This window comes from Pecten maximus, chromosome 1, assembly GCF_902652985.1.
Source record: "Pecten maximus chromosome 1, xPecMax1.1, whole genome shotgun sequence".
In the NCBI taxonomy this organism is placed as follows: domain Eukaryota; kingdom Metazoa; phylum Mollusca; class Bivalvia; order Pectinida; family Pectinidae; genus Pecten; species Pecten maximus.
The window spans coordinates 26,254,245-26,280,012 of NC_047015.1; the positions used below are offsets into that span (position 1 = coordinate 26,254,245).

At 37.9% G+C, this 25,768-nt stretch overlaps 1 protein-coding gene across 9 annotated transcripts; it reads left to right on the forward strand.

The window, feature by feature from the left end:
- Positions 1-1,928: 1,928 nt before the first annotated feature.
- Positions 1,929-25,371, forward strand: LOC117328884 (myosin heavy chain, striated muscle). Of its 9 annotated transcripts, none has more exons than XM_033886524.1 (34): positions 1,929-2,275; positions 2,764-2,907; positions 4,692-4,848; positions 5,014-5,041; positions 6,057-6,171; positions 7,279-7,374; positions 8,678-8,741; positions 8,934-9,032; positions 9,203-9,306; positions 9,422-9,560; positions 9,794-9,912; positions 10,069-10,389; positions 10,648-10,951; positions 11,140-11,213; positions 11,953-12,040; positions 12,985-13,102; positions 13,224-13,481; positions 13,662-14,337; positions 14,462-14,607; positions 14,781-14,871; positions 17,318-17,374; positions 17,801-17,887; positions 18,086-18,252; positions 18,863-18,941; positions 19,972-20,217; positions 20,340-20,536; positions 20,707-20,839; positions 20,963-21,179; positions 21,315-21,555; positions 21,691-21,883; positions 22,017-22,718; positions 22,841-23,005; positions 23,215-23,312; positions 24,614-25,371. In XM_033886524.1, exons 1-33 carry the CDS (start codon positions 2,081-2,083, stop codon positions 23,284-23,286), a joined length of 5,892 nt encoding a protein of 1,963 aa, XP_033742415.1. In that variant the 5' UTR covers positions 1,929-2,080; the 3' UTR covers positions 23,287-23,312; positions 24,614-25,371. The 9 variants fall into 9 exon arrangements, with proteins under 9 accessions (XP_033742415.1, XP_033742423.1, XP_033742400.1 ...); XM_033886532.1 differs by lacking the exon at positions 23,215-23,312 and adding an exon at positions 23,556-23,584; XM_033886548.1 differs by lacking the exons at positions 18,863-18,941; positions 23,215-23,312 and adding exons at positions 18,467-18,545; positions 23,684-23,729 and having other exon boundaries at positions 1,930-2,275.
- The last annotated feature ends 397 nt before the right edge of the window (positions 25,372-25,768 follow it).

Genomic DNA, 25,768 nt, shown 5'->3' on the forward strand with positions numbered 1-25,768 from the left:
TGTTTAACGTAAGGAAATGAAAGGACGTTCCTCTTTAACATGGCAATGCAAGATGTTGTCTATCAGTCTTAAATTAACCCCGAACTTTTGAAGTGCAAACTATAGCTAGCACAATTAAGAATAAACAGTTGTAAGGCTTTCTCCGAAGAAATGTTTTCACACACACATGTGCCATGGCTGTTTAAACACATTTACGACTGACACAAGTTCATCCTTCTGTAAAATATAGAAAAAAATATGGAGTGTTGAAAGATACCTCTTTATTTCAATCATAAAATTTGTCTTAATAACCACATAAAATCAGAGGATATATCCGAGATCTATACAGCATGGCCCATAACAATCAATATATCGAAGTATTGATATCACAGGGATGAAATATAACACCGTCAGCATGCTTGGCCAGTATGGTACACCCCCTTGTTCCACACACTGGGAAGCCTACTAGTAATTAGAACAGTATGTTACGTTGTGTAACCCGTATGCATCTCATGTTCTACCAGATGCCTCTCTATCTCACCGCTGATTCCTTATGGAGCATCCTCTTCTTCTCATCTGTCATTCATGTAACGATAATTCTGATTGGCTGAAAAACAACATCAGCAACTTTTTCGTTCAATCAGAACGCCTGGTATATCTAATACATACCATAGAGTATGTGGAGCTAGAAACTATATAAATCGGCAGGTAGCCTTCATCGAAGCATCAGACAGCTTTTAACCGTAAGTATGTGTGGACCTAAGACTTGCAGTGCCTAACCCTCTCTATAATACCTACTAGTTGATATCCTATAGTATTTACTGAGTATTACAGTAAGTAGTTTCTACACCTTGTAGTATCATTTAGATTTTCCAAGTGTGTGTTTGATTTTCCTTCTATATTCACCCTTAACTTTTTTTCACTATACTTTTCAACGAATCAGATTGGAATTACTTAGCCGGATTATCTTCCACCCTTCACCCAACTTTTGTCATACCCGAGGATCGTTATACCCGATCAACTGTCTTCACTGGATATTTGCATGCTTATACTTGTGTTCTGAAAAGTGTGAGCTACCTTATAATAATCTATTGGAGCTAATCCAGTCGACGAGTTCTTTTTAATTCTGTGTGTGCCGCCTGTACAACCTGGACTATTGCCTATACTCGGAACTTACTCGGATGTGATTCCATATGAGGGAACAGTACCCTTTGTGAATTTATTTTGGATTATATTTCACTTGGATTTAACATTTGGAAAGTCCTTATTGTTTTTCCCCCACCCTACACTCTGTGTGCCATTCTGACCACAGGTACTATAGAGCCAGTTACTTCAGCCGGAGGGGGCGGGGCCCCATTGTACAACCCGGATACTGCATGTCTAATGTACTTTGTATGCATGTATGACTTATTTGTTTACATCTTGTACTTGAAATGTATTGAGTAAGTACACTTGATCTGCTACATATTTCTCTATGTCAGACACCAGTGGGATACTAGCATTTCTTATTAGGTATAACGTTTAACTATATTGTATATTCTCCGAAGGGATATTTTGTTTTGATAATTTCATTCTTCAAAGTCACGTGATGAAGATCTGGAGGTTTTGATTTATAATTGTGTTGTACGTGCTCTTATAGATAAAATGTCGGGGTTCGACAAATTCTAAATGGTTTGACAAATTCTAGTAGGTTTGACAAATTCAAGATGGGCTTGACAAATTCTAGTAGGTTTGACAAATTCAAGATGGGCTTGACAAATTCTAGATATGAATTTAATTTTCAACTCTAATGGATTTGCAACATCATATAATTGAATACGGATATAATTATAATTTATACGGTTTAGAGACAGAAGATAGAAAACGACTTCTTGATATAAGAAGTAAATGATATGGGATATGTAAATAATGATCCGAGTAGGCATGAACTACAAGGTACTGACCGGTTTTGTTTTGTATGTTTCAGGTCGTGTTTGAAGGGCTGATCTGTTCTGTTGTTGACCTTGTACAGGGCAGTCCAGAGAGAGACTTCGTCTTCCGTTTTCGTCTACTTATTTATTTTGAAGGCAGAGAGCTTGCTCCTGCGGTATAATCATCCAAGATGAATATCGATTATAGTGACCCCGATTTCCAGTATCTTGCGGTAGACCGCAAGAAGTTGATGAAGGAGCAGACAGCCGCTTTCGACGGCAAGAAAAACTGCTGGGTACCTGATGAAAAGGAAGGGTTCGCCCCCGCCGAAATCCAGTCCTCTAAGGGCGACGAAATCACAGTGAAGATCACATCTGACAACTCCGTATGTATTTTACTGATTTTTTGTTGTCTTTCAGTGAATGTAATTTACCACTTCACCATAAACTAGCTCTATCAAAAAAGAGGCACATTTAAGCTAAAATAAATAAACAAGTATTGAGCCAGATACCACTATAAGATAGCAATATGTAAATCATTGGATAGATCAGTATATTTTGAACAAATGTAATAATTCACATGGAAACTATTCAATTGTATTTAGACCATTATACCAAAATTTAATAAACCCACCGTCAAACCAGTATTATTGATCAATTCCATTGTCTCGGAAGTATCATAGAGTAAAGGAACCACATAAACCGTCTAAAGTATTATATGATACTGTGATGATATAACGAGAGAGAAAATACATGTAGCGAAACTAACTCAAAAGTGTCAAGTAAAATACTGTTTGCATTGTGGAAATGAATTTGAATGTGTATCAATATTGTATCTGTCCATTTAAACTTGTAACCGATTTTTTACCAACAGACCAGGACCGTGAAGAAGGATGACATTCAATCCATGAACCCACCTAAGTTCGAGAAGCTCGAAGACATGGCTAACATGACCTATCTTAACGAAGCCTCCGTATTGCACAACTTGAGATCCAGATACACAAGTGGTTTGATCTACGTAAGTACAATATTGATGTTTCTACACACATGTTCATCATACAGCAAATACCCCACCCAAGATAGGTACATTAGCAAGGTCGGTTTATATCATAATTTCTAAAGGCCGAAAAACATCAGAATACCCACCCAATACAGGTATATCAGTAAGCTAATAGGCAGACAACGAATCAGTTTAGGAAAGAGACTGTGGCATATTAAAAACGATATCAATGAGAAATGATTAAGTCGAAATTCAGTCAATAGTAGAATAAATGCAAGCAAGACAATATCAGAACGACCCTGTCAAGGTCATCACCGGAATTTGATAGTCTCTCAAGGTCAAACAGAATAAACGTGCTTAGATATCGGTGAACAGTAATTGCAGAGGTTCTGCTGCACAGCAATATATAAAACACGATATCCACCAGTAATAGCCATCCCGTGTATAGTACCAGTTCTCGTTACCCCGTGGTGAACCCCACTCCCCCTCTACCGCTTACCAAATATGGGTATTCCGTGGAGTCTAAAAATAAATACAGGCGCTGTAACATGACTCGCTGACGTCAGCGATGCCTTAGCGGTATGTACACACACTTACCATCTCTATCTAATACCCATCTAGTATAGACAGACGATAGTTTCCAGTCGAAATGTTTTCCGTCAGCTAGCATGCCTTGTCGAACAACCGGCTCTTGCTATCTGACATTTATCCTGGCATTCTTTCCGGGATGCACAGCGATGTTTTTAATCTTCGTATTACTTTTGTAAAGAATTATATTTGATCAGAAATAGTACATTGCATATTTTCAATTGAACATCAATACAAAAATCAAATCAATAAAACAAATCAAATCAATAAAAATAACATACTTTATACTTCTGCTGTGATTGCTATGTCCATTTGTTGGGCCACAAATGAAATGAAAAAAAGTTTTCGTTATTATTATCATTTAAGAAATAGTGTGTGGGGAGATAGACAGATATTCAGCTAATGCAGGGTAATGGGATTAGTGATAGCAGTAATAGGCGGCCCGCTAGTCGGATTACTTAATAAGTCTGACTTACAAGTCACCGCTCCCGGCCCGTCTTAATATTAATCTGACACTCCAGTCTTCCGTGTTACCTACAGTATGTTAACGAAATGACTTACTCATCCTTTACTATACTGTTTAATCAATTTATTTCATGATAACAAAGTTCTTTCCGGCATACATGAATATTTTCAAATTGCGCTCATATTATCTTTCTCTAAGGTAGTACATATATTGTACGCTTTTACATTGGTATATAGTTCCAATGGTATGATGGAAATGTAATTTCTGCTAAAGATCACGTAATCTGTAATACATAAAAGTATTTTATTTCATCTTTACAAGTCAGATAATACCACTACTTGTATTCGGAGTCTTAACACTTAACGTGAAATAACATTTAGTGAAAACCTGGCTTTAGGTCCAAGTTGTTTTTGACCTGTAGTAACATTTAATGCTTATTTGAAATTCAAATCGGTACGAAAAATTATGTTTTCGGGAATATTTGTAACAAATCCTGTTTATGTGATGAACATAAAATCATATATATATAAATATATCCTTTATGAGCCTTGCAATCATTATTTTATATCATCAAGTTACTATGCATTTAAATCCGTTATTTGTCGGTCTATAACCAGCTATATACATCATTATATACAAGTCTCTGCCCATAGATTCCTCTTGTGATTCAAATATTCCAAATAAAGTATGTAAGTTTTTGCATTTATGAGTTAAAACACGCTTACGTTCATTGTATTTTATTTGACAGACATACTCTGGACTTTTCTGTATCGCGGTCAACCCCTACAGACGTCTGCCCATCTACACTGACAGCGTCATCTCTAAGTACAGGGGAAAGAGGAAGACCGAGATCCCACCCCATCTGTTCTCTGTGGCTGACAATGCCTACCAGAACATGGTGACAGGTACGCATACAGACATAGGATATCGAGATTAGTATTATTTAAACCAGGTATCAAGTCGTATCCATGTCAAGAGTGTAATACGCGGCGTGTCAATATATCATATATTACTTCATTGTCATAACACGTGTATACCAACACTCATAAACACTATTTTGTTTGTTACAGATCGTGAAAACCAGTCCTGTTTGATCACGTGAGTTTTTTTGCCTTCATCTTTCGAAGAAGACTGGGTGTGGGACCCTATACTTTACATGAAATAGACATCGAAAATGTAAAAGGAATAGCTTATCTACACATCAAGACATTAATTTTAGATAGAAAATGAAAAAAAACTTGAGAAAAAATAGCGTTTATAAGAGTGAGCTCCCCTTAGTCCACTTCTCAGCAATCCACTCGGATTCCAATTGATTCTTACTGTTCGAAAATGACGTTTGATTTATATCATTTACCTCGCATACATTCGAGACACAGGGAAACAGGGACGCGTCTAACAATGTGTAACGTTTTTTCGTCATGATTTCCCCCCCGTTAAATTCATCTTAAAGTATTTTTAGGTAGTAGTATAGATTTCGTTCGCTATACCCATTGTTATTCTGAAGGCAGTGATCAACATTTAGGATATAATAGTTGAAACCGCTCACAATCAGTGCTCACATGCATATATATGTTTTCTTTTTCCCTACCATCTACCTAGGGGTGAGTCTGGTGCAGGTAAAACAGAAAGCACCAAGAAGGTGATAATGTACTTTGCTAGAGTAGCAGCCAATCTTTATAAACAAAAAGAGGAACCAACCACTACCAGTGCGAGAGCCGTAAGTGTCTGGTCGGATGGCTATATCCAAAGATGCTTGTAGATGTAGAAATACAACCAGATACAACAAAGCACGTTCCCACCAGGCTGTTTGGAACACTGTTCAGGTTTTCCTGGGCTGTCTTATGTGGACGTGTTTTATTGTGTAAATATTTTGCAGCGTAAAACTTACCTAGCGTAAGTTTTACGGCATTAGATCATATGCATTCCTGCTCGTTTGTACGTACCACGCAAAGCAGTCGTTTAGTATTGATATAGAATACTTTATTGACGAAATTATCCGAGAACAAAAATATCAGCACACCACGAAATAACCAGCAGGAATGTATTGACATGCTTTGCTTAGTCTGTATTACTTACTGCTATATAACGCCTGATGTTCTATTTCATATGATAGTGGCGAGTCTGGTGCTGGTAAGACTGAAAATACCAAAAAAGTAATCATGTACTTGGCTAAAGTAGCATGTGCCGTTAAAAAGAAGACTGACGAAGAGGAGGCCAGCGATAAGAAGGTAGTTTAGGTTATCTGAATGAGTGCGCATGACCGGAACCATTCAAAAACAAGTGCATCAACGCCTTTGCCCAAGTGTGCTACATTCCTGGATCATGATAATGAATTATGATATTTGAAAAGTAATTTTGGCATGTATTTTCTGCCGTTGCTAGGCAAATCAAAATGTTCCTTTTAAATAGAAAAACTTTTTTCTCTCTTTTAAACATGAAAATCTTAATATTACGACAGTGAAGTTGCTTGTCCCTCACTTCATAAAAACTTGATTTCCTTAATTTCCACTCTACCTTTACTATCACAGTTTTAATTACGACCCTACCTTTACACTTTTTATTACTGCCCTACCTGTATTTCCCATATGAGTTAAATGTGTTGCTCTTATCCAACCCCTTCCCAATAGAAAAAAAAAAAGTTATTTGGTCACTAGAACTAATATTCCTTCTCCATGCATGGTGTGAAACCAAAATAAGCTGACTATATGTCGGCACACTATTGATTCGAGTGAACCCATCCAATACCTATACAAGCTTCTTCACTGTTAGAAGTAAAATGAGGTCATGCTCACACAAAAGATCAACCTTGGTACGCCACTGGTACCTGAACAACTCCGTGTGACACCGAGTGAAAACCTGACAACCTGGAGAACCTTTCCATACCAAAACAAACCACTAACCAACCAATATTTGATTCTAATTTTATCGCCATCTCATTTTCAGCGTACATATTGAACATATTCTGTATATCATATTGTATTGCTTAAATCTGCGGATTTTTCTATGTATATTTATAAAGATGATTGAATATAACGTACGCTGCATGACTAGTAGTTATAGTATGTAATTGCTACATGTGATTATAGAATGCTCTATATTAAGTATAATTGGACACTATAACCATTTTGCGCTTGCTATTGTGCGTTTTACCGCAATACAAATATACTTTGATATTAAATTAAAATTATCTTACAAATGTTTTTAATCATGTGTCGAATATAAAATCAAAAGCTCACTTAAAACACTATGTATTATTTTCTTTTCTCCCACCCTTTTACCAAAAAACAAAAATCCACTCCCAAAATATCCCACCCAAAACTATTTCCAAACAATAGCAGGGATCACTTGAAGACCAGATTATCCAGGCTAACCCTGTGCTAGAAGCCTACGGTAACGCCAAGACCACTCGTAATAACAATTCATCTCGATTCGTAAGTATTACCGGCAGCAGCAGCATCCTTTTGGAACCCATTGCGGTTGATTGACTACCACCTGTGTGACCTCACAGACTCTTCTCCCTTCAAGATTCCGAACTCTACTGCAAAGGAACTCCTGGTCCCTTCCTTCTTCCTCGAAAACCCGAAACTGAGGACACATATATCATCATCTAATGATATATCTGTCTGAAGTCTAACTCCTCTATCTAAAGTTAAAATTACCCTGTCTGAAATGAGTTGGCTGGATAAGTGCGATTTAAGTAATGATTGTAAAGTATTAGCAAATATCAAGAAATTAGCTATTTCAGCAATATATATATATATTGTTACAGTGGTAACATTTGTTTAAGATGATTTGGCATGATGTTAACATATGTTCCACTTATAAATTTGCCAGCTCATTTAACCCCTGTATGTTTGAGCAATTCATCTTGCTGAAACAAACACTTAGAATTACCATAGGTTGGTAGACTAAGTCTCTGACCTTAGTTAAGATTCCTCTGTGTTGATGTTTCACTTATCCTACCTCCTCTGTTCACTTTCCTTCCAACCAACCTTTGGACTTTAGAGTAACCTCGAGGATCAAATCATCGAAGCTAATCCAGTACTGGAGGCTTTTGGTAATGCCAAGACTGTAAGAAATAACAACTCCTCTAGATTCGTAAGTACAGTGATATAGACATTATGTTTTATCACTAACAATTGCCATTTCAAGAGAACATTCAAATATTGGTTTTGGATCATCAATCAAAAGACAGATGTGTCCCCTTCGAGATGTCTAGTGATAATTGTAATGGTATATTTACATTGATATTTACATAGGTATTATTTTATTTTCATCTCAAATCTGCATGCTCCTTTACGTCTCATGTCAGTGGTTCAAAACGTTAACTTAAATGAGATAGAATTTCGGTATTCATATGACTTTCTTTAAAGACCACTGATATGGGTCGTTCATCCAATCCCAAGTGTTAATGTGAAATTCCGAATTGCAGACTTATTGGATCCCAATGACTACTGTTACAGTTTTGATTTTGGAGATAACAATTGAAAATATAAATCTATATATATAAATATATACAAATCTTCACATACAAATCCATGTTATATATAAAAAGTACAAGGTATCAAGAACTTTAATTACTTTAACTATAACGAAACGACATTGAGTATAGAATTGTGATGATTGATGATGGATTCATCAGATGTTTACATATACTTCATCATTTTGTATGTATCATGCGTTATTTGAAACGTCAAATGGACTATTGGACCTTTTATTATGTATATCCTTTAGGGTAAATTCATCCGTATTCACTTCGGTCCCACTGGAAAAATCGCCGGAGCTGATATCGAGACATGTAAGTATTCATAAATATAATCCATTTTAAGTTAACTTTGAATTAATGAGTGATTGCTTTTTTGAGTTTTGAATAACTTTGCAACATTTCAAATGCATATGCTTTATAAAAAATGATTATTCCATCATATCCGTAATAACATTTGTTTAATAGTCACTTTTGTTATCATTTGTAAATATTTGATATTTTCAGACTTGCTCGAGAAATCCAGAGTTACATATCAGCAGTCTGCCGAGAGAAACTACCACATCTTTTACCAGGTGTGCTCCAACGCCCTTCCCGAGCTCAATGGTAGGTTTAGAGGATTTTTCCGTAGTTTGCAATCAAAGTCTGTGGTTTATTTTGTTAACGGAATATAAAAATCGATACAAAACAACAGATAACATCCACGTAAAAAGGAACAACATGGAGTTGTTTTTGTTTGCCACAAAATCTTCAATTCTCATGTTATCATTTTACAGATATTATGTTGGTTACCCCCGACTCTGGACTCTATTCCTTCATCAACCAGGGTTGCTTGACTGTTGACAACATCGATGATGTAGAGGAATTCAAACTTTGTGATGTAAGTATATTGACATGTTCTACGTACCGTACTATGCCTTCGATTTTGTGTGAAAAAGCTTTGAGGTTATTATTTCATATATGTTTGTCTCATTGTAATGGATATTGTCTTGCAGGAAGCTTTCGATATTCTCGGCTTCACAAAGGAAGAGAAGCAGTCCATGTTCAAGTGCACAGCCTCCATTTTACATATGGGTGAAATGAAGTTCAAGCAGAGGCCCCGCGAAGAGCAGGCTGAATCTGATGGAACTGCTGGTTAGTTAAATATATATATATATATAACCTGTTAAATACCACGTTAACGTTACATTGATACCTAATTCAACGATCAGAATGAAATATGTGGTATCCAGAGAATGAGAATATACTCTCGACAAATATATGTATAATTCAGGTGTTATTTCTACTAAAATGTTAGTTAGGTGTAAAAAAAGTATATTCCATTCAATTTTTGGATTCCTTACCAACCTGATGATTTTTTTACACAGAGGCCGAGAAAGTTGCCTTCCTTTGCGGTATCAACGCTGGCGATCTCTTGAAGGCTTTGTTGAAACCCAAAGTAAAGGTCGGCACAGAAATGGTCACCAAGGGTCAGAACTTGAACCAGGTGAGCGTGAATCACTCTTATCGAATAAAGAAAATTATTAAGTAACAATAAATTTATTGTTGTTTTCCCATGCAATATAGCACAACACAAATTAACTGTAAGGAAACCGTGGTTTTTTGTAATGTTTAAAACTGTTGTTTGATTTCGTTATTTAAGGTCACCAACTCCGTCGGTGCTTTGGCCAAGTCTCTGTACGATCGTATGTTCAACTGGCTGGTAAAGAGAGTCAACAAGACTCTTGACACTAAGGCCAAGAGGAACTACTACATTGGTGTACTCGATATCGCTGGTTTTGAAATCTTCGACTACAACAGCTTCGAGCAGCTTTGCATCAACTACACCAACGAGAGACTGCAGCAATTCTTCAACCATCACATGTTCATCCTTGAGCAGGAAGAGTACAAGAAGGAAGGAATTGCATGGGAGTTTATTGACTTCGGTATGGATCTGCAGATGTGTATCGACTTGATCGAGAAGGTAAGACTAATAACTAATCAACAGTTGTTATCAATGTTAAGAAATCATTAATATTATCAAAAACTTTATTTTGATGCTTGTCCAACAGAGGTAACCAATTAGTCAATTAAGGTGTGAAAATTTATGAAGACAAATGACTCACGATGGAAACGAAAAATTGCAAAAATGAAAATATCTTCAAATATCACTTATTAGTCAGACACTACACTCTATATTCAAATGGTTGTATTGTGGTTAATTGGTAATTTTATATTTCAGCCTATGGGTATCTTATCCATCCTTGAGGAAGAGTGCATGTTCCCCAAAGCTGATGACAAGTCCTTCCAGGACAAGCTCTACCAGAACCACATGGGCAAGAACCGCATGTTCACAAAGCCCGGCAAGCCAACCAGGCCAAACCAGGGCCCCGCTCACTTTGAGCTCCACCATTATGCCGGAAACGTACCATACAGCATCACTGGATGGTTGGACAAGAACAAGGATCCCATCAACGAGAACGTTGTAAGCCTCCTGTCTGTCTCTAAGGAGCCTCTTGTGGCTGAACTCTTCAGAGCTCCTGAAGGTAAGCAATGTGTGGTCATAGTTACTAGTTTGTAGAACGATCCAAACAACAAATTTGAACTTAATGACCCGGTATTAGACTTAATGACAAATAAAATATCCCAATTTTGGTTATATAACATTTACCAAATAGAACTTATAAACATATTCTAAATAAATCTAATGTTTATTAACATTTAACTTTTGCAGAACCCGTCGGTGGTGGCGGCAAGAAGAAGAAGGGAAAGTCAAGCGCTTTCCAGACCATCTCTGCTGTCCACAGGGTAGGCTTGTAGCCTTATTAACATGCATGTTGTCGCATATGAAGTCCATTTTTCATTCGAAATAAGTTCATTTTGTGATCAATCTGTATTTCTGCAAAATTTATGAAATAATTCACATCTATGCAACAGGTTGACTTTAATATATAATAGAAATATTATTTAATTACATTATATTATTGCATATCAGTTGTCGATCACCATTCTTCTTACTTTACACCACACGTGTGCCCTTATCTGGGATTTCTCCAACCACCCTTCCTTATCATGCCCAATCCTCACTTAATATCCCAAAGAAAAATCCTCCCCTACTTGCCTATTAATATTTTCTGATACTAATTTATTACTTCAATTAATATTTCATTATACTAAATCTTAGTGGAAGAGCGACTGCGCATTGCTATTTTTTTCTGTTAAATGAGAACTAACTTAATTAACACAAAATACATGTACATATTGTGATAATTAACAACAACCATTGGACTTTGTGGTAACTTATATAAACATTCGTGGCATGAAAGTTCAAATAAAAACTGAATGCATCTTCCTAATCCTTTCCTTCTATTGTTTTCTGTTCTTTGCCTTTCTCATAAATTGCATGTTATTGTCTTTTTCATTTTCACGAAACCCATTATCGTTTATCGTTGTATGTAACAGCTCATTTCCAATACATTTTAACTGCGTCGCTTTTGTAGTTCATGTATATTCTCATTGTTGCCATGACAACTATTTTTGCTTTTAGGAGTCCCTGAACAAGCTTATGAAAAACTTGTACAGCACCCACCCTCACTTCGTGCGTTGCATCATTCCCAACGAATTGAAACAGCCAGGTAAATAAAGACGTCATATACCCGATGGATGACGTCTTAAGTTTTCGCACGGTGTGTTAGTACAGGTAGACCCCGACATCTGTTCCAGCGGACTACAGCTACCCTTCACCGTCCCCAACCCATACCCTACCAACACAACATAACATACCACGGAAGTATATATTAGCAACTAATGTATTGTTATTTTGTTTGATAGATCTTCTTGTATCCTTTGTCGTCATTCTGAGATTTGGTAAAGTTAATTATTTGTATCTTTTGAAAATTATTCCAATCACCATTCACAAAAACGAATTGCTGGAATTCAAGCCGACTTCATTTTCTTTATACAACTGACAAAGGATACCAGAACCTCTTTGAACCCACTCTTACACCTTCCTTGTGTTTGATGATCCTTGCATCCTTTTTCCTTAGGAAAGTCTTAACAAATTGATGTGCAATCTGCGTAGAACCAATCCTCACTTTGTACGGTGTATTATCCCGAACTTAGAGAAGGAACCAGGTGAGCTTGTATAGACGTCTGTTGACGGTAGGTATTGCACATGGAAAAAAGAAGAACCTGGATTTTTCCTATTTTGAATATCAAACATCCCTTTTCCACTCTCACCAATTCCGTGTTTTGCTAACCATGTTAGTTTTGTTATAAATTTTAATGTTTTGTCTATTTCAGCATATCTATATTATATCTGAAGTTTAAAAATGCTTCAACCTTATAGAAAATCATAATACATTGTATGTATCTGAGCGTTATCTTACAAATAAAATGAAATAATGGAATACTAATAATTCAACGTAAGTTCTGTACATGATAATAATAACTGGCTATATTTTGAAATATGTATGAAATACCGTTGTATAATGTCAATTTGAAGGCAAATCGACGATTTCACTGGTCACGAGATCGTTACATCTGGCGGGATGTATTGAGATTTAATTACTTGTTTTAGGTCTTGTTGATGCTGAGCTCGTACTTCACCAGCTCCAGTGTAACGGTGTACTTGAAGGAATCCGTATCTGCAGAAAGGGATTCCCCAGCAGATTGATCTACTCTGAGTTCAAACAGAGGTAAGTGATCAATGAATAAGATCACTCAATAGTTAACAGTCATTGAAAGTAACATGTAACGTGTATGGGATATATTTAAATCGAAATGCTAAGACTGTTTTATCAATCTCTAACCAAACAGATACAGTATCTTGGCCCCCAATGCTATCCCACAAGGATTCGTTGATGGCAAGACCGTGTCAGAGAAGATCCTCACTGGTCTTCAGATGGACCCTGCCGAGTACCGTCTCGGTACCACCAAGGTATTCTTCAAGGCTGGTGTCCTTGGTAACCTTGAAGAGATGCGTGACGAGCGTTTGTCCAAGATCATCTCCATGTTCCAGGCCCACATCCGTGGTTACCTCATCCGTAAGGCTTACAAGAAGCTCCAGGACCAGAGGTAAATGTATATCTTTATTATAATTTAGATAGTTCGCGATGTATTTTATCGGTACACAACGCTAATATATATACTAAATAAAACATGAAAATGCGCTTCTAAAATGTATTGGAATACTATTTTAAATTACTACGCATAGTATACCTCCCTATAAGCTTCATAAATTATTTCATTTTGTAGAATTGGTCTCTCCGTGATCCAGCGTAACATCAGGAAATGGTTGGTTCTCCGTAACTGGCAATGGTGGAAACTCTACGCCAAGGTCAAGCCTCTTCTCAGCATCGCCCGTCAAGAGGAGGAAATGAAGGAACAGTTGAAACAGATGGACAAGATGAAGGAAGATCTCGCCAAGACCGAGCGCATCAAGAAGGAACTTGAGGAACAAAATGTCACCCTTTTGGAACAGAAGAACGACCTCTTCCTTCAGCTCCAGACCATTGAGGACTCCATGGGAGACCAAGAGGAGCGTGTTGAGAAACTTATCATGCAGAAGGCTGACTTCGAGTCCCAAATCAAGGAGCTCGAGGAACGTCTCTTGGACGAGGAAGATGCTGCTGCTGATCTTGAGGGAATCAAGAAGAAGATGGAAACTGATAACTCCAACCTGAAGAAGGATATTGGAGATCTCGAGAACACACTCCAGAAGGCTGAGCAGGACAAAGCCCACAAGGACAACCAGATCTCAACCCTTCAGGGAGAGATGGCCCAGCAGGATGAGCACATCGGCAAACTCAACAAAGAAAAGAAGGCTCTGGAAGAGGCCAACAAGAAGACCTCTGAATCTCTCCAGGCCGAAGAGGACAAGTGCAACCACCTCAACAAATTGAAGGCTAAGCTTGAACAGGCTCTTGATGAGGTAAATATAAGAAGTTAATGTAATATCGATCATCTTAGTGTTCCAATACAGATTGGTTTGATTAATTGAACAAAGGAATAAAGAAATTGACACACTAATTTCAATAATTACATTGTATTTTTAGCTCGAGGACAACCTTGAGCGTGAGAAGAAGGTCCGTGGTGATGTTGAGAAGGCCAAGCGTAAGGTTGAGCAGGACCTGAAGTCCACACAGGAGAATGTTGAGGATCTTGAACGCGTCAAGAGGGAACTCGAGGAGAACGTAAGGAGGTAAGGAATCGATATTTAAATACAGTTACACATGTAATTCGTTACCAATCGTGTCATAACGTTATATAACCTTTATAATCAAATTAAAAGTTCAATCGGTAAAAAATCAATATTGCAGTTTGAATTCATATTAAATACATAGCTGACAACGTGTATATTGTTTGCGTTTATAGGAAGGAAGCCGAGATCAGCACCTTGAACTCCAAGCTCGAGGATGAACAGAACCTTGTCAGCCAACTCCAGAGGAAGGTCAAGGAACTCCAGGTATGTTGATATGTATTAGTTTTTATTTCATTGGCATAGTAGCATCATCCTGGACATGATATTTTGGATGACATTTTATTTACAAGCGGTTTACCTGCTATGGTGGAAGTTAATGGCGCCTGTAACCTAAATAGTTCATAGAAACTTTTCTAAGACATGTTTACGTGTATTAAACCATTAGTTTCGTAAGCAAAATTAGCATAAATGTCGGAAGAGTTCATCAATGTAGTATACAGGTTGCACACCATAATAATGAGAATCTGTGGTATGCGGAAGAATGCTGAGCACAGTGCCTCTGTCTGGTGTTCATTTGCTATAAAAGGGAAGGCACTTCATACCGACCAATCAGGGCTTAAGCTGTAACAGGATATCTCTGCACGTGTGTGTAGTAATGTTCTACAGCAGTAAAGATAAGCACCTTAATGTACATTCCAACAGCCCACACTTTTATTGTATTCATTTGTCTATCTGCGTCGTAGATGGTTTTATACACGGTATTTTATCACATAATCTCAGTCTGCCCCCGTCCTGGCCTCTAGCTAAATAAGACAATAGTAATTGCGCTACTGTTCGTGTACGCGGTTCCTTAGCGATAACATATGAGATGACTGGCGGTGTATATCAGCATTCGTTAAGTAGTGTAGACACCACAAGGTAGCCTCTCCATCGGTAGCCATGGAGACAGAATAGATATTACCACCTCAGCACATAGTTGGTTGATGAGCATCGTCCTTTAAAGGCCGACAGTGTGTTTCATCTTTCAGTCGTGTCGTGTCTTAGCTTCCATCCACACGTAGGGTATAGTCTATTGGAGGTTGTTGGGTTATTTCGTGTTGAAACAGGAAGTCTGCTTCCAATGTCAAGGAACTTAGACTGTTATCTGATGTACTTAAACTGGATCGTCAACAGGCCTCAGCTGTGTACACTTTGACTTAGTCATCTGGGAGTTGAACTCGTCTTAGGATTGGACATAGGCATTGTGTGTTTTTGGATTTGGATTTGAGGTTTCTTTGTGATACTATATTGAAGTACAGATAGACCTTCCGGATATATTTCGCTTGAAATTTCTCTGATCTATCAATCATTATGTCTACTGAAGGGGAACAAGTTTCTTTGGAATTTTCGAGTAAAGTTGAGATCGGTAAGGCAGAAAGCCCCCAACCTCCACCACTAGACACCCCGTCACCACAGGCGGCTACTGTTACTGAAGTGAAATCACAGGTTAAAGCAACATCTAACCCTGTTCCTAGATCAGAAACTGCTCCGACTGAAACAAGGAAAACAACAAAGAAATCAACAAAAACTACAACAAGAACCTCATCTGGATATAGTGATTACTTAGGGGATATCAGTAGAGATTACAGAGGAGTTAGCCCGGCAGTAATAGAAAGCATTGCTACACATCCAGTTTTATTTTCTCGGTCTTATCAATATGAACCGAGATCGACGAGAATAAGTGCTAGGAGTAAGCGAGTTTTGCGGGAAGCATCGGATCTATCTTTAACATCTCCGGGCCTAAAGGGTCTGCTTGAAGTACAGTATCAACATTTTCCAATTATGGCTGCTGTAGATGCGAAGTATTGCTTAACGTAATTGCTATATGTGTAACGTTTGGCTTTTTCGCTCTCTATGCTACTGGTGCAACTGCAGCCATTTAGATGCACTGATAGCAATATCGTCGCTTACACTAAGCTCAGGATGCAACAGTGCGTAAATGGAAGGTATTATTCATTCTCAGGTAAAATTCTACGTATTTCTACTTAGATTCTACTAGATTTTAGCTTTGCTTACAATTTATGTTGTTTCTTTTATTTTGTTCTCAATCAGTTAAAACCACATTTCGCATTATTATAACTTAAGCTCTATTTCGCTATGCTCTAACAAGTACAATAAAATGCATGCATCTGCAATTCGCTTTCACTGTATGTATCCGTCAAGTGTATGACCTCTAGTTTCACTTTGGCATCTGGATGAATCTATTTTTAACGTCTCTGGTATGTTCTACAGAACACCAGATCATAGTAATTCAATCCAGCACAGCAGCCTGATAACGCGTCTGTAAAACTAGATTGAAACAATTTCAACTTCTGTAGTAGGGTCTGTGGGAGTAACGCGTTATCTGTCTGTGCAATGCGTCATCTGATTTTCACAGCGATGTTCAGACGAACTTCACTCAGTCTGACTCATAACGGAAATATGCACTCACTAAGGTGCTCTTTACGTACAGACCAATCAGAGATTTAAGAGCCGATGATCAGCCAGCTCCCCTCATAGTTATCTCTACTCTTCCGCGTTCTAGAAGTGTTCATTTTCCTCTGTTGTTGTTCCCTATGTTCCCCCTCCTGTTATCCTAAAGTTACTTAGTCCCCTGGGTATTAGTTAGGAAATATTTTTCGTATCAAAATACTTGGACATTCTCACAATCATGGCTGTTGAAAAATTTCAGGCCAGGATCGAAGAGTTGGAGGAAGAACTTGAAGCTGAGAGGAACGCCAGGGCTAAGGTAAGACGCTTATTTACTTGTAAAAAATTTGTAATTCACTCATGGTTATGCAATTAAGATAGTTAATTATTACTGGTGCAAGATTGAAACGTTGTGATAGAAATTCTTAAACTATTTCATCGTCGATTCAACAAGGTTTATGTACTTGACATAACTTAGTATCTATATATAGGACATAGCTGTAGCGAAACTAACAGCAAACTGTTTACGGCGATGCGGGTTAAGGGATATCGTGTTACTTAGATGGGGTAGTCTTATCTCTGTTTCTAACATACTATCTCTTCTTGAGAACTCTATACCATTTAAATCTTTCTGCAGCTGTTTATATTCAAAGAATACTTTCATAAAATGATACTAATAAATGATTGTTAGGAAACAAACTTATGATGGGAAATTTAAAAAAATAAATCTTGTTTGGATTAACAGGTTGAGAAGCAGCGTGCTGAACTTAACCGTGAGTTGGAAGAGCTCGGTGAACGTCTTGATGAGGCTGGTGGTGCCACCTCTGCCCAGGTAAGATAATTTTATATGAAATTTCTAATGTATTAGGAGTAATGCTCGAGATCGAGGTGTAAATCGCTCCATATTTTAAGAATTGAACCATACACGGGATTTAGTTTTGTACATTTATTCATTTTTAAATCTTTTGTTTATCGTTGTTTTCCTTACTTATTATGAGATATAATAGTTTTTACATTATGCCATAAACAGATTGAGCTCAACAAGAAGAGAGAGGCTGAACTTCTTAAGATCCGTCGTGATCTTGAGGAGGCTTCCCTCCAGCACGAGGCCCAGATCTCCGCCCTCCGCAAGAAACACCAGGATGCCGCCAACGAGATGGCCGACCAGGTTGACCAGCTCCAGAAAGTCAAATCCAAGTAAGTTATCTACATCGTAATTGATAATAGAAATACAAAAACTGCAAAAGTATACCTAAGATTTGTATTAATCTCAGTTCGGCGAATTCACAGAATTTGAACGCAATGTTTTGTATTACCTATAGAGATAATAAAACTATTATTTTCCTAAATATGTTTTAAGTTTGCGAAACATGAAAACAAAATGAAATAAAATAACCATAACAAATTCCAGGCTCGAGAAGGACAAGAAAGATATTAAGCGCGAAATGGATGACCTCGAGAGTCAGATGACTCACAACATGAAGAACAAGGTATCATGCCTGGTCATTACCAAGCATGTCACGAGGACACAAAGTGCACTCTGCGCCGGTCCTTTATGACTTTCCAACCATATTGTCCTTACCGAGCATGAATCGAGCAGGACTCTTCCTGACGGGACATTCCGTATAACCATATTTTATCCTTCCTTTACTTTTGTTTGTTTACATTATACTGGACACCTATCCTTAGATATTCCAAAGAGATAGTCCATACCCGAGAGTATCTTACGGTAGATACTCTTCCCTCTCACGGTGTATGTATACTTTCCTGTGTGACATTGTGCATTGTCCCCTTAAACCCTTTACAGGTCCGAGAAAGAGAAACAACAGCTGAGAAGCGAAAATGAGGATTTACAAGCTCAAATCCAACATATTTCTAAGAATAAGGTAGATTGGTAGCCATTCTGAAACTTGCATGTGCCATCAAATTCATAATTGACATCATAGCTGCATGAAATCTAGCTTATTCCTGAATAGACTGCAGATAAGCATGTATCTCAAAAGGATATTTACATTATGTGTAAGGATAAATGCATGACCATGGAAAGAATATACAACTTAATAGCATGTGACATTTTCATCGCATCAACCAGATCTGAAAAAGACAAACGAGACTTGATGGTAGAATGCGAAGACTTGCTCATGTGTTTGGAACAAGCCGAAAGAGCTAGGGTAAAAGAGTGAGATTAAGAAACAAAATTAACAACTTATGCTATAGAATTAACATAACACTTGAAAGCTTTGGAATAACAAGTTTGCTTTTGTGAAATTAACATCAAACATATTTAGGGTTTTCATTAAATTCTATATTCTAATGCAATAGCGAATATCGCCGTTTATATATTTGAACTTGTTTACTTTCCTTTTATTGAATATTTTTTGTTATCAAATTTTGATTTACTATAACATATCGTTAGGATACATTTATAACACTTGCACTTACTATTTGCCTCTTAATTCTTAACAATGAAGACGATAACATTTTGATATAAGGAGGGCATACTAATACACACCATCATTTTACAAATTCATATGTCGGTTACTTATCCTGTTCAATGTAAATAGTTGTTTGCTAACCAGTCGGGAAACATCTGTATATGATATTGTTGAATAAAATACCAATAATTATACAGCCACGGAGTGTACGTGTTAAGCTGTTTCACAGTATGACTTGGAATTATGTTAAAGTGCTTTTTCATTTATTAATGTTGAAATAATTCAAGGCTAACGAACCATCCCACACATAAGGTAATGTCTTAATGAATCTCAGAATGGCTCGCTCCCAAACGTTAACTAACCATCCATACATTGTATGGCTGTAAAAACTCAACAGTATATTTTCCTGTGCTGACAAATTACACCTAGTTATACATATATATTCCATTTTCTCACTATCTGTCGTTGACTTGTATCACAGGGATGCTCCGAGAAGGTCATGAAGCAGTTCGAATCCCAGATGTCCGATTTGAATGCCAGACTCGAGGACAGCCAGAGGTCCATCAACGAGCTCCAGAGCCAGAAGAGCCGTCTCCAGGCTGAGAACTCCGATCTCTCCAGACAGCTCGAGGATGCTGAACACCGCGTCAGTGTACTCTCCAAAGAAAAGTCTCAGCTCGGCTCCCAGCTTGAGGATGCCCGCCGCAGCCTTGAGGATGAGACCAGGGTATGTAATCTTATTCTCTATCTTTCTATTGTTAAACAATAAAAGTTGATACAATATCCCAAAAACACACGTTGAAATGTATAAATCTTAGTATAATTACACACATTATATTTTCTGTTTAGGCCCGCAGCAAGCTCCAGAACGAGGTCCGCAACATGCACGCCGATATGGATGCTGTTCGCGAGCAGCTTGAGGAAGAACAAGAATCCAAATCTGATGTTCAGCGCCAGCTTTCAAAGGCCAACAACGAGATCCAACAATGGAGGTCCAAATTCGAGAGCGAGGGTGCTAACCGCACTGAGGAACTTGAGGACCAGAAGTATGTTTTATGCAAACAAATCATTTTCCCTTTTGAAGTTATCAAAAGACGGTTCTGAATTGATAATTTGATATCATAAGATATTATGAAACGTACAATTTGTGCTTGTTAACACAAGAAATATCGTGTAATCAATGAACAAATTAAACCGAACTTTACTATTACAACAGGCGCAAGATTCTTGGTAAACTCTCAGAAGCTGAACAGACCACCGAGGCTGCCAACTCCAAATGCAGTGCTTTGGAGAAGGCCAAGTCTCGCCTGCAGCAGGAGTTGGAAGACATGTCCATTGAAGTTGACAGGGTCAGTATGTTACTTCAAATTCAATTATAAGAATCTTCGAATGTTACAATGTAAACATTATGTATACAGTCTCTCAAACATGATAAAAAAAAGCGCCTACTAATAAATGTATTATTTTCACAGGCTAATGCCAACGTAAACCAGATGGAAAAGAAACAGCGTGCTTTCGATAAGACCACCGCCGAATGGCAGTCCAAGGTCAACAGCCTCCAGTCTGAACTTGAGAACGCCCAGAAGGAATCTCGCGGTTACTCTGCTGAGTTGTACAGGATCAAGGCCAGTGTTGAGGAATACCAGGACAGTATTGGCTCACTCAGGAGGGAGAACAAGAACTTGGCTGGTGAGGACAACTGAAATAATAACATTCTATAATGAACATTTACAGTCCCTGGCTATTTATTACTATATTGTCTTTTTCATTCGTATTCATTCGAGAGCATTCTATAGTTCTTAATGCGTTAACTTTTTGTCGTAGATGAAATCCACGACCTTACCGACCAGCTGTCTGAGGGAGGCCGATCCACACACGAGCTGGACAAAGCCCGTAGGAGGCTCGAGATGGAAAAAGAGGAACTCCAGGCCGCTCTTGAAGAGGCTGAGGGTGCCCTCGAACAGGAGGAAGCCAAGGTTATGCGTGCTCAGCTTGAGATCGCCACCGTCCGTAACGAGATTGACAAACGCATCCAGGAGAAGGAAGAGGAATTCGACAACACCCGGTAAATTGAATTACATTAACATGACAATTATCATTATTGTCGATTTATAAATGAATACGAATGTCGATCATTGCTTATTTTCAGAAAGGCGTTCACAATATTATTCACTAAAGCATGACTTACTTTCTGTTACAGTCGCAACCACCAGCGTGCCCTTGAATCCATGCAGGCCAGTTTGGAGGCTGAGGCCAAGGGTAAGGCTGATGCCATGAGGATCAAGAAGAAGCTTGAACAGGACATCAACGAGCTCGAGGTTGCTCTTGATGCTTCCAACAGGGGCAAGGCCGAGATGGAAAAGACTGTCAAGAGATACCAGCAACAGATCAGGGTAAATATTTTAACTTTTAATTAATATCCTTTTGTACAAAATCACAAATGCTGGTCATTTTCCATTTGTTGCAAAACCCGATACATAGTTATAGAAAGCAAACATTCTAAAACAAAATTGTATTTATTTATAGGAAATGCAGACATCTATTGAGGAAGAACAGAGACAGCGTGATGAGGCTCGCGAGTCATACAACATGGCTGAAAGGAGGTGCACTCTTATGTCTGGTGAGGTCGAGGAGCTCAGAGCTGCCTTGGAACAGGCCGAGAGGGCCCGCAAGGCATCTGACAATGAGCTTGCTGATGCTAACGACCGTGTCAATGAACTCACATCTCAGGTTTCATCTGTCCAGGGCCAGAAGAGGAAACTCGAGGGTGATATCAATGCCATGCAGACCGACCTTGATGAGATGCACGGCGAGTTGAAGGGTGCTGATGAGAGATGCAAGAAGGCAATGGCTGATGCCGCTCGTCTTGCTGATGAGCTCCGCGCTGAACAGGATCACAGCAGCCAGGTTGAGAAGGTACGCAAGAACTTGGAGAGCCAGGTCAAGGAATTCCAGATTCGTTTGGATGAGGCTGAGGCTTCCTCTCTCAAGGGAGGTAAGAAGATGATCCAGAAATTGGAATCCAGAGTACATGAGCTTGAGGCCGAACTCGACAACGAACAGCGCCGTCATGCTGAGACCCAGAAGAATATGCGCAAGGCCGACCGCCGTCTTAAAGAATTGGCTTTCCAGGCTGATGAGGACAGGAAGAACCAGGAACGTCTCCAGGAACTCATTGACAAACTCAACGCCAAGATCAAGACATTCAAGCGCCAGGTGGAGGAAGCTGTAAGTATTCCTTTCCGCTGATGACGTATATAGTTTTATCCTGTATGTGCAATATGTTTGATATCTCTTTAAATATATATATATATATATATTGTATTCAATTTTCCCTTTGGTGTTTACAGGAGGAGATCGCCGCCATCAACTTGGCCAAATACCGCAAAGCACAGCATGAACTCGAGGAGGCTGAGGAACGCGCTGACACCGCAGACTCCACCCTCCAGAAGTTCCGCGCTAAGAGCCGCAGCTCCGTATCTGTCCAGCGCTCCAGCGTATCCGTTAGCGCTAACGTAAGTATCTTATAATTTTTTAATCAATATTGATATGGTATAAATGATAAGTGTGATGTATGTATTGTCTTTGAAATCGTTTACCAACATAGATAATGAAATAAAAACGAAAAAATCGATATCGATAAAATAATTTTAAAAATATTTGTTAATTCATATTTTAACGCACGTTTTCAGTAGATTACTAGATTTCTGTATATTTGTCGCAGCCCGGATTACTGAGTGCAAATATTGTTGGTCGAGGAGTTAGCACTCAGAGAGAATCATCAACTGCCAAATAGTTTCTTTGTCACAATACAAGTAGGAGGTAAACCAAAAAAAGTGTGGCACTAGGTAGCTAGCGGGATTGTGATTCCGGTTTCTTTGTAGAAAATATTACGGCATTTAACTTTTAGTTTGTAGTATTCCTTAGTCTATGACATATTAGAGCTACTTACAAACGTTTGAATCATATAGTTACTCATAAATGCGTAAGTGCGAATAGATACTAAGTTCTTTTTAGTTCAGACATTATCTAATGTTTCTTACCCGTTCCCTGCGAATCTTACAGGTAGGACATCATCATATTGAATAAATACCGTAAGTTAATACAACCGCTGGAGTGAAAGTTGAGCTCTTCATTGCTATTGCGCTGTTGATGTTTATGATTGGCTACATTTCATTGCTATTGTTTTTCAGTAAACATCTAACGAAGTTTACAACTGATATTAGTAATACACAATCAGTAAGTCAGGCGGCATGGGTCGAGTGAAGAACCCTCTACCTGTATTTAGTTTCTCGTGACTTTTTTGTATTTTTCGTGTTCATCACCTTCTACCCCCGAAATGAATACTGTTTTCATTTTTAAAGGATCCCGAAATTTTCCCCATGGAGAAAACAAAACAAGCGAATTCCTACTTGAATAAATCCAACCCAGTGCATGTCGAACCATAAATTATGTTGTTCCATTTCCAGATAAAATACATTTGGATATGATCCCTTCCTCATTATCAATTAACACACATCATCACATACCTAATCTACCGTCATAGGAAGCGTTACAGTTCTTCTGTGATGTTGACTTATTTTCTTCTAATTCGGTTGTCGTTTTTGTGTATCAGTGCATGGTATACACTATGAAAATGTACAATCCCATATGAAAATATCAAACGTAAAATAACCGATTATCATCAAGAAATGTTTGTTCCTGTTTTGGCATATTTTAAGAAAAATTCTAATCACCCGCCATCCTGTTGGATTTTGAAATGTCAAATCGCATTAATTTCATCAGTTTCATTCTAACAAGTGTTTTGAGTTTCAGTGGTTTTGCATCCGTTTCTTTTTCAAATGGTTTTCTTATTTCAGGAAACGATCGCTTTTCTTGACACTTACCTTAAATAGCTGACTTGTAAAATGCAACAATATAATTATAAACCGATAACATATATTTTCTTTTTTTTTCTTCAGACTGATAAATTATTATATCTGGTTAACAAAGCATTGTATAATTCATAGTACGTTTCTAAATTCAACTCATTTCCCTTAGTACATGATTTAAATAATGGGTGTTAACTTTGCACGCTATGGTCTATTCTGTTTACCTTATTGCCTTTTTTCTGTTTCTTGCAGTCCCCTAGTTCGTACAGTTACCTTTCCCCTAGAACAAGAGGATCCTCAGTGATGAATTCATACCGTTCTGTAACACCGTCCAATGAGGGGGATGATGACGGATATTGACCAATCAAATGACACTATGTGGATTGTGTGCAGGAGATGCGAGTTTTGCTTTGATTCCACATTATAAAAGACAATATCAAAATCTAACAAACTGACCAAAGATACGAATGCTGCTGTTGTGTTTATTCAGTGTGTATTCAGCGGACTAAGTGTGGATGAGCATATCTATATTCTTCGACGTGAAAAACATTTGTCATACAAATATGTTACAGGAGCAGGTCCCATTCAGCGACTCCGTCCACGAATAGAAAGGATGCCTTATACACAGCCTCGCAATTGAAAAATTCCCTGGATGGATTTTTCGTTTGCTTGTGGCTTGTGCCTCGATGTTTTTTTTGTTTATTATTTATGAAATATGCAATAATATTTCTTCTCAGAGAGATTGTGATTGTAGTGTTACTTGTTAATAATATTATTATCATAAAGCAATTTATAAGCTTTAAATTATTAATATTAAATAATTATTATAAAAGTCATCTTGAGATAATCCCTGATAGAGGGACGCTTACGGATACAATACTCAGATGATCCCTCATTGGACAAAAATGCAAAGCAGAAACAACAAATATGTTTGATTTGTTTCTGTGTTGCGGTTTAAAATGATGATGATGATGATGATGAACCTTAATAAAGCTCTTCTATGATATATATATACGTCTTGGTTCTAGATTCTTGCATGGTTTGTGGTGTGTGTACATAGTTTGGCAAAACACTGTTCAGTGTTTAACTATTTACAGTGAAACCTTTTCACGACTAGTAAGTCTTTTTTAAGACACTAAAACAAATGCCAATGATTCACTGTATATAGTTACTGACGTGACCTTTGACGAAATGGTGTGAGGTGATAACATTTCCAATCTAAAGAGACTTATATCTGATTTAATTTCACTGGTTCAGTTAGATTATATTCAATAACAACATCCATCGATGTTGCACTATTTCATGAATCCAGTATTCGTAAAACTGTATAATTCAAATAGTATTGGAAATAATGAAACGCCTCACTACCAAAATAGTTTTTGACCAAGACCATGATAACAGTGGATA

Coding starts and splice junctions, on each gene's coding strand:
- LOC117328884 (XM_033886509.1), top strand. CDS start 2,081: ATGAATATCGATTATAGTGACCCCGATTTCCAGTATCTTGCGGTAGAC. Junction 10,390..10,647: donor GTATCGACTTGATCGAGAAG/GTAAGACTAATA, acceptor TTTATATTTCAG/CCTATGGGTATCTTATCCAT. Junction 21,884..22,016: donor GATACCAGCAACAGATCAGG/GTAAATATTTTA, acceptor ATTTATTTATAG/GAAATGCAGACATCTATTGA.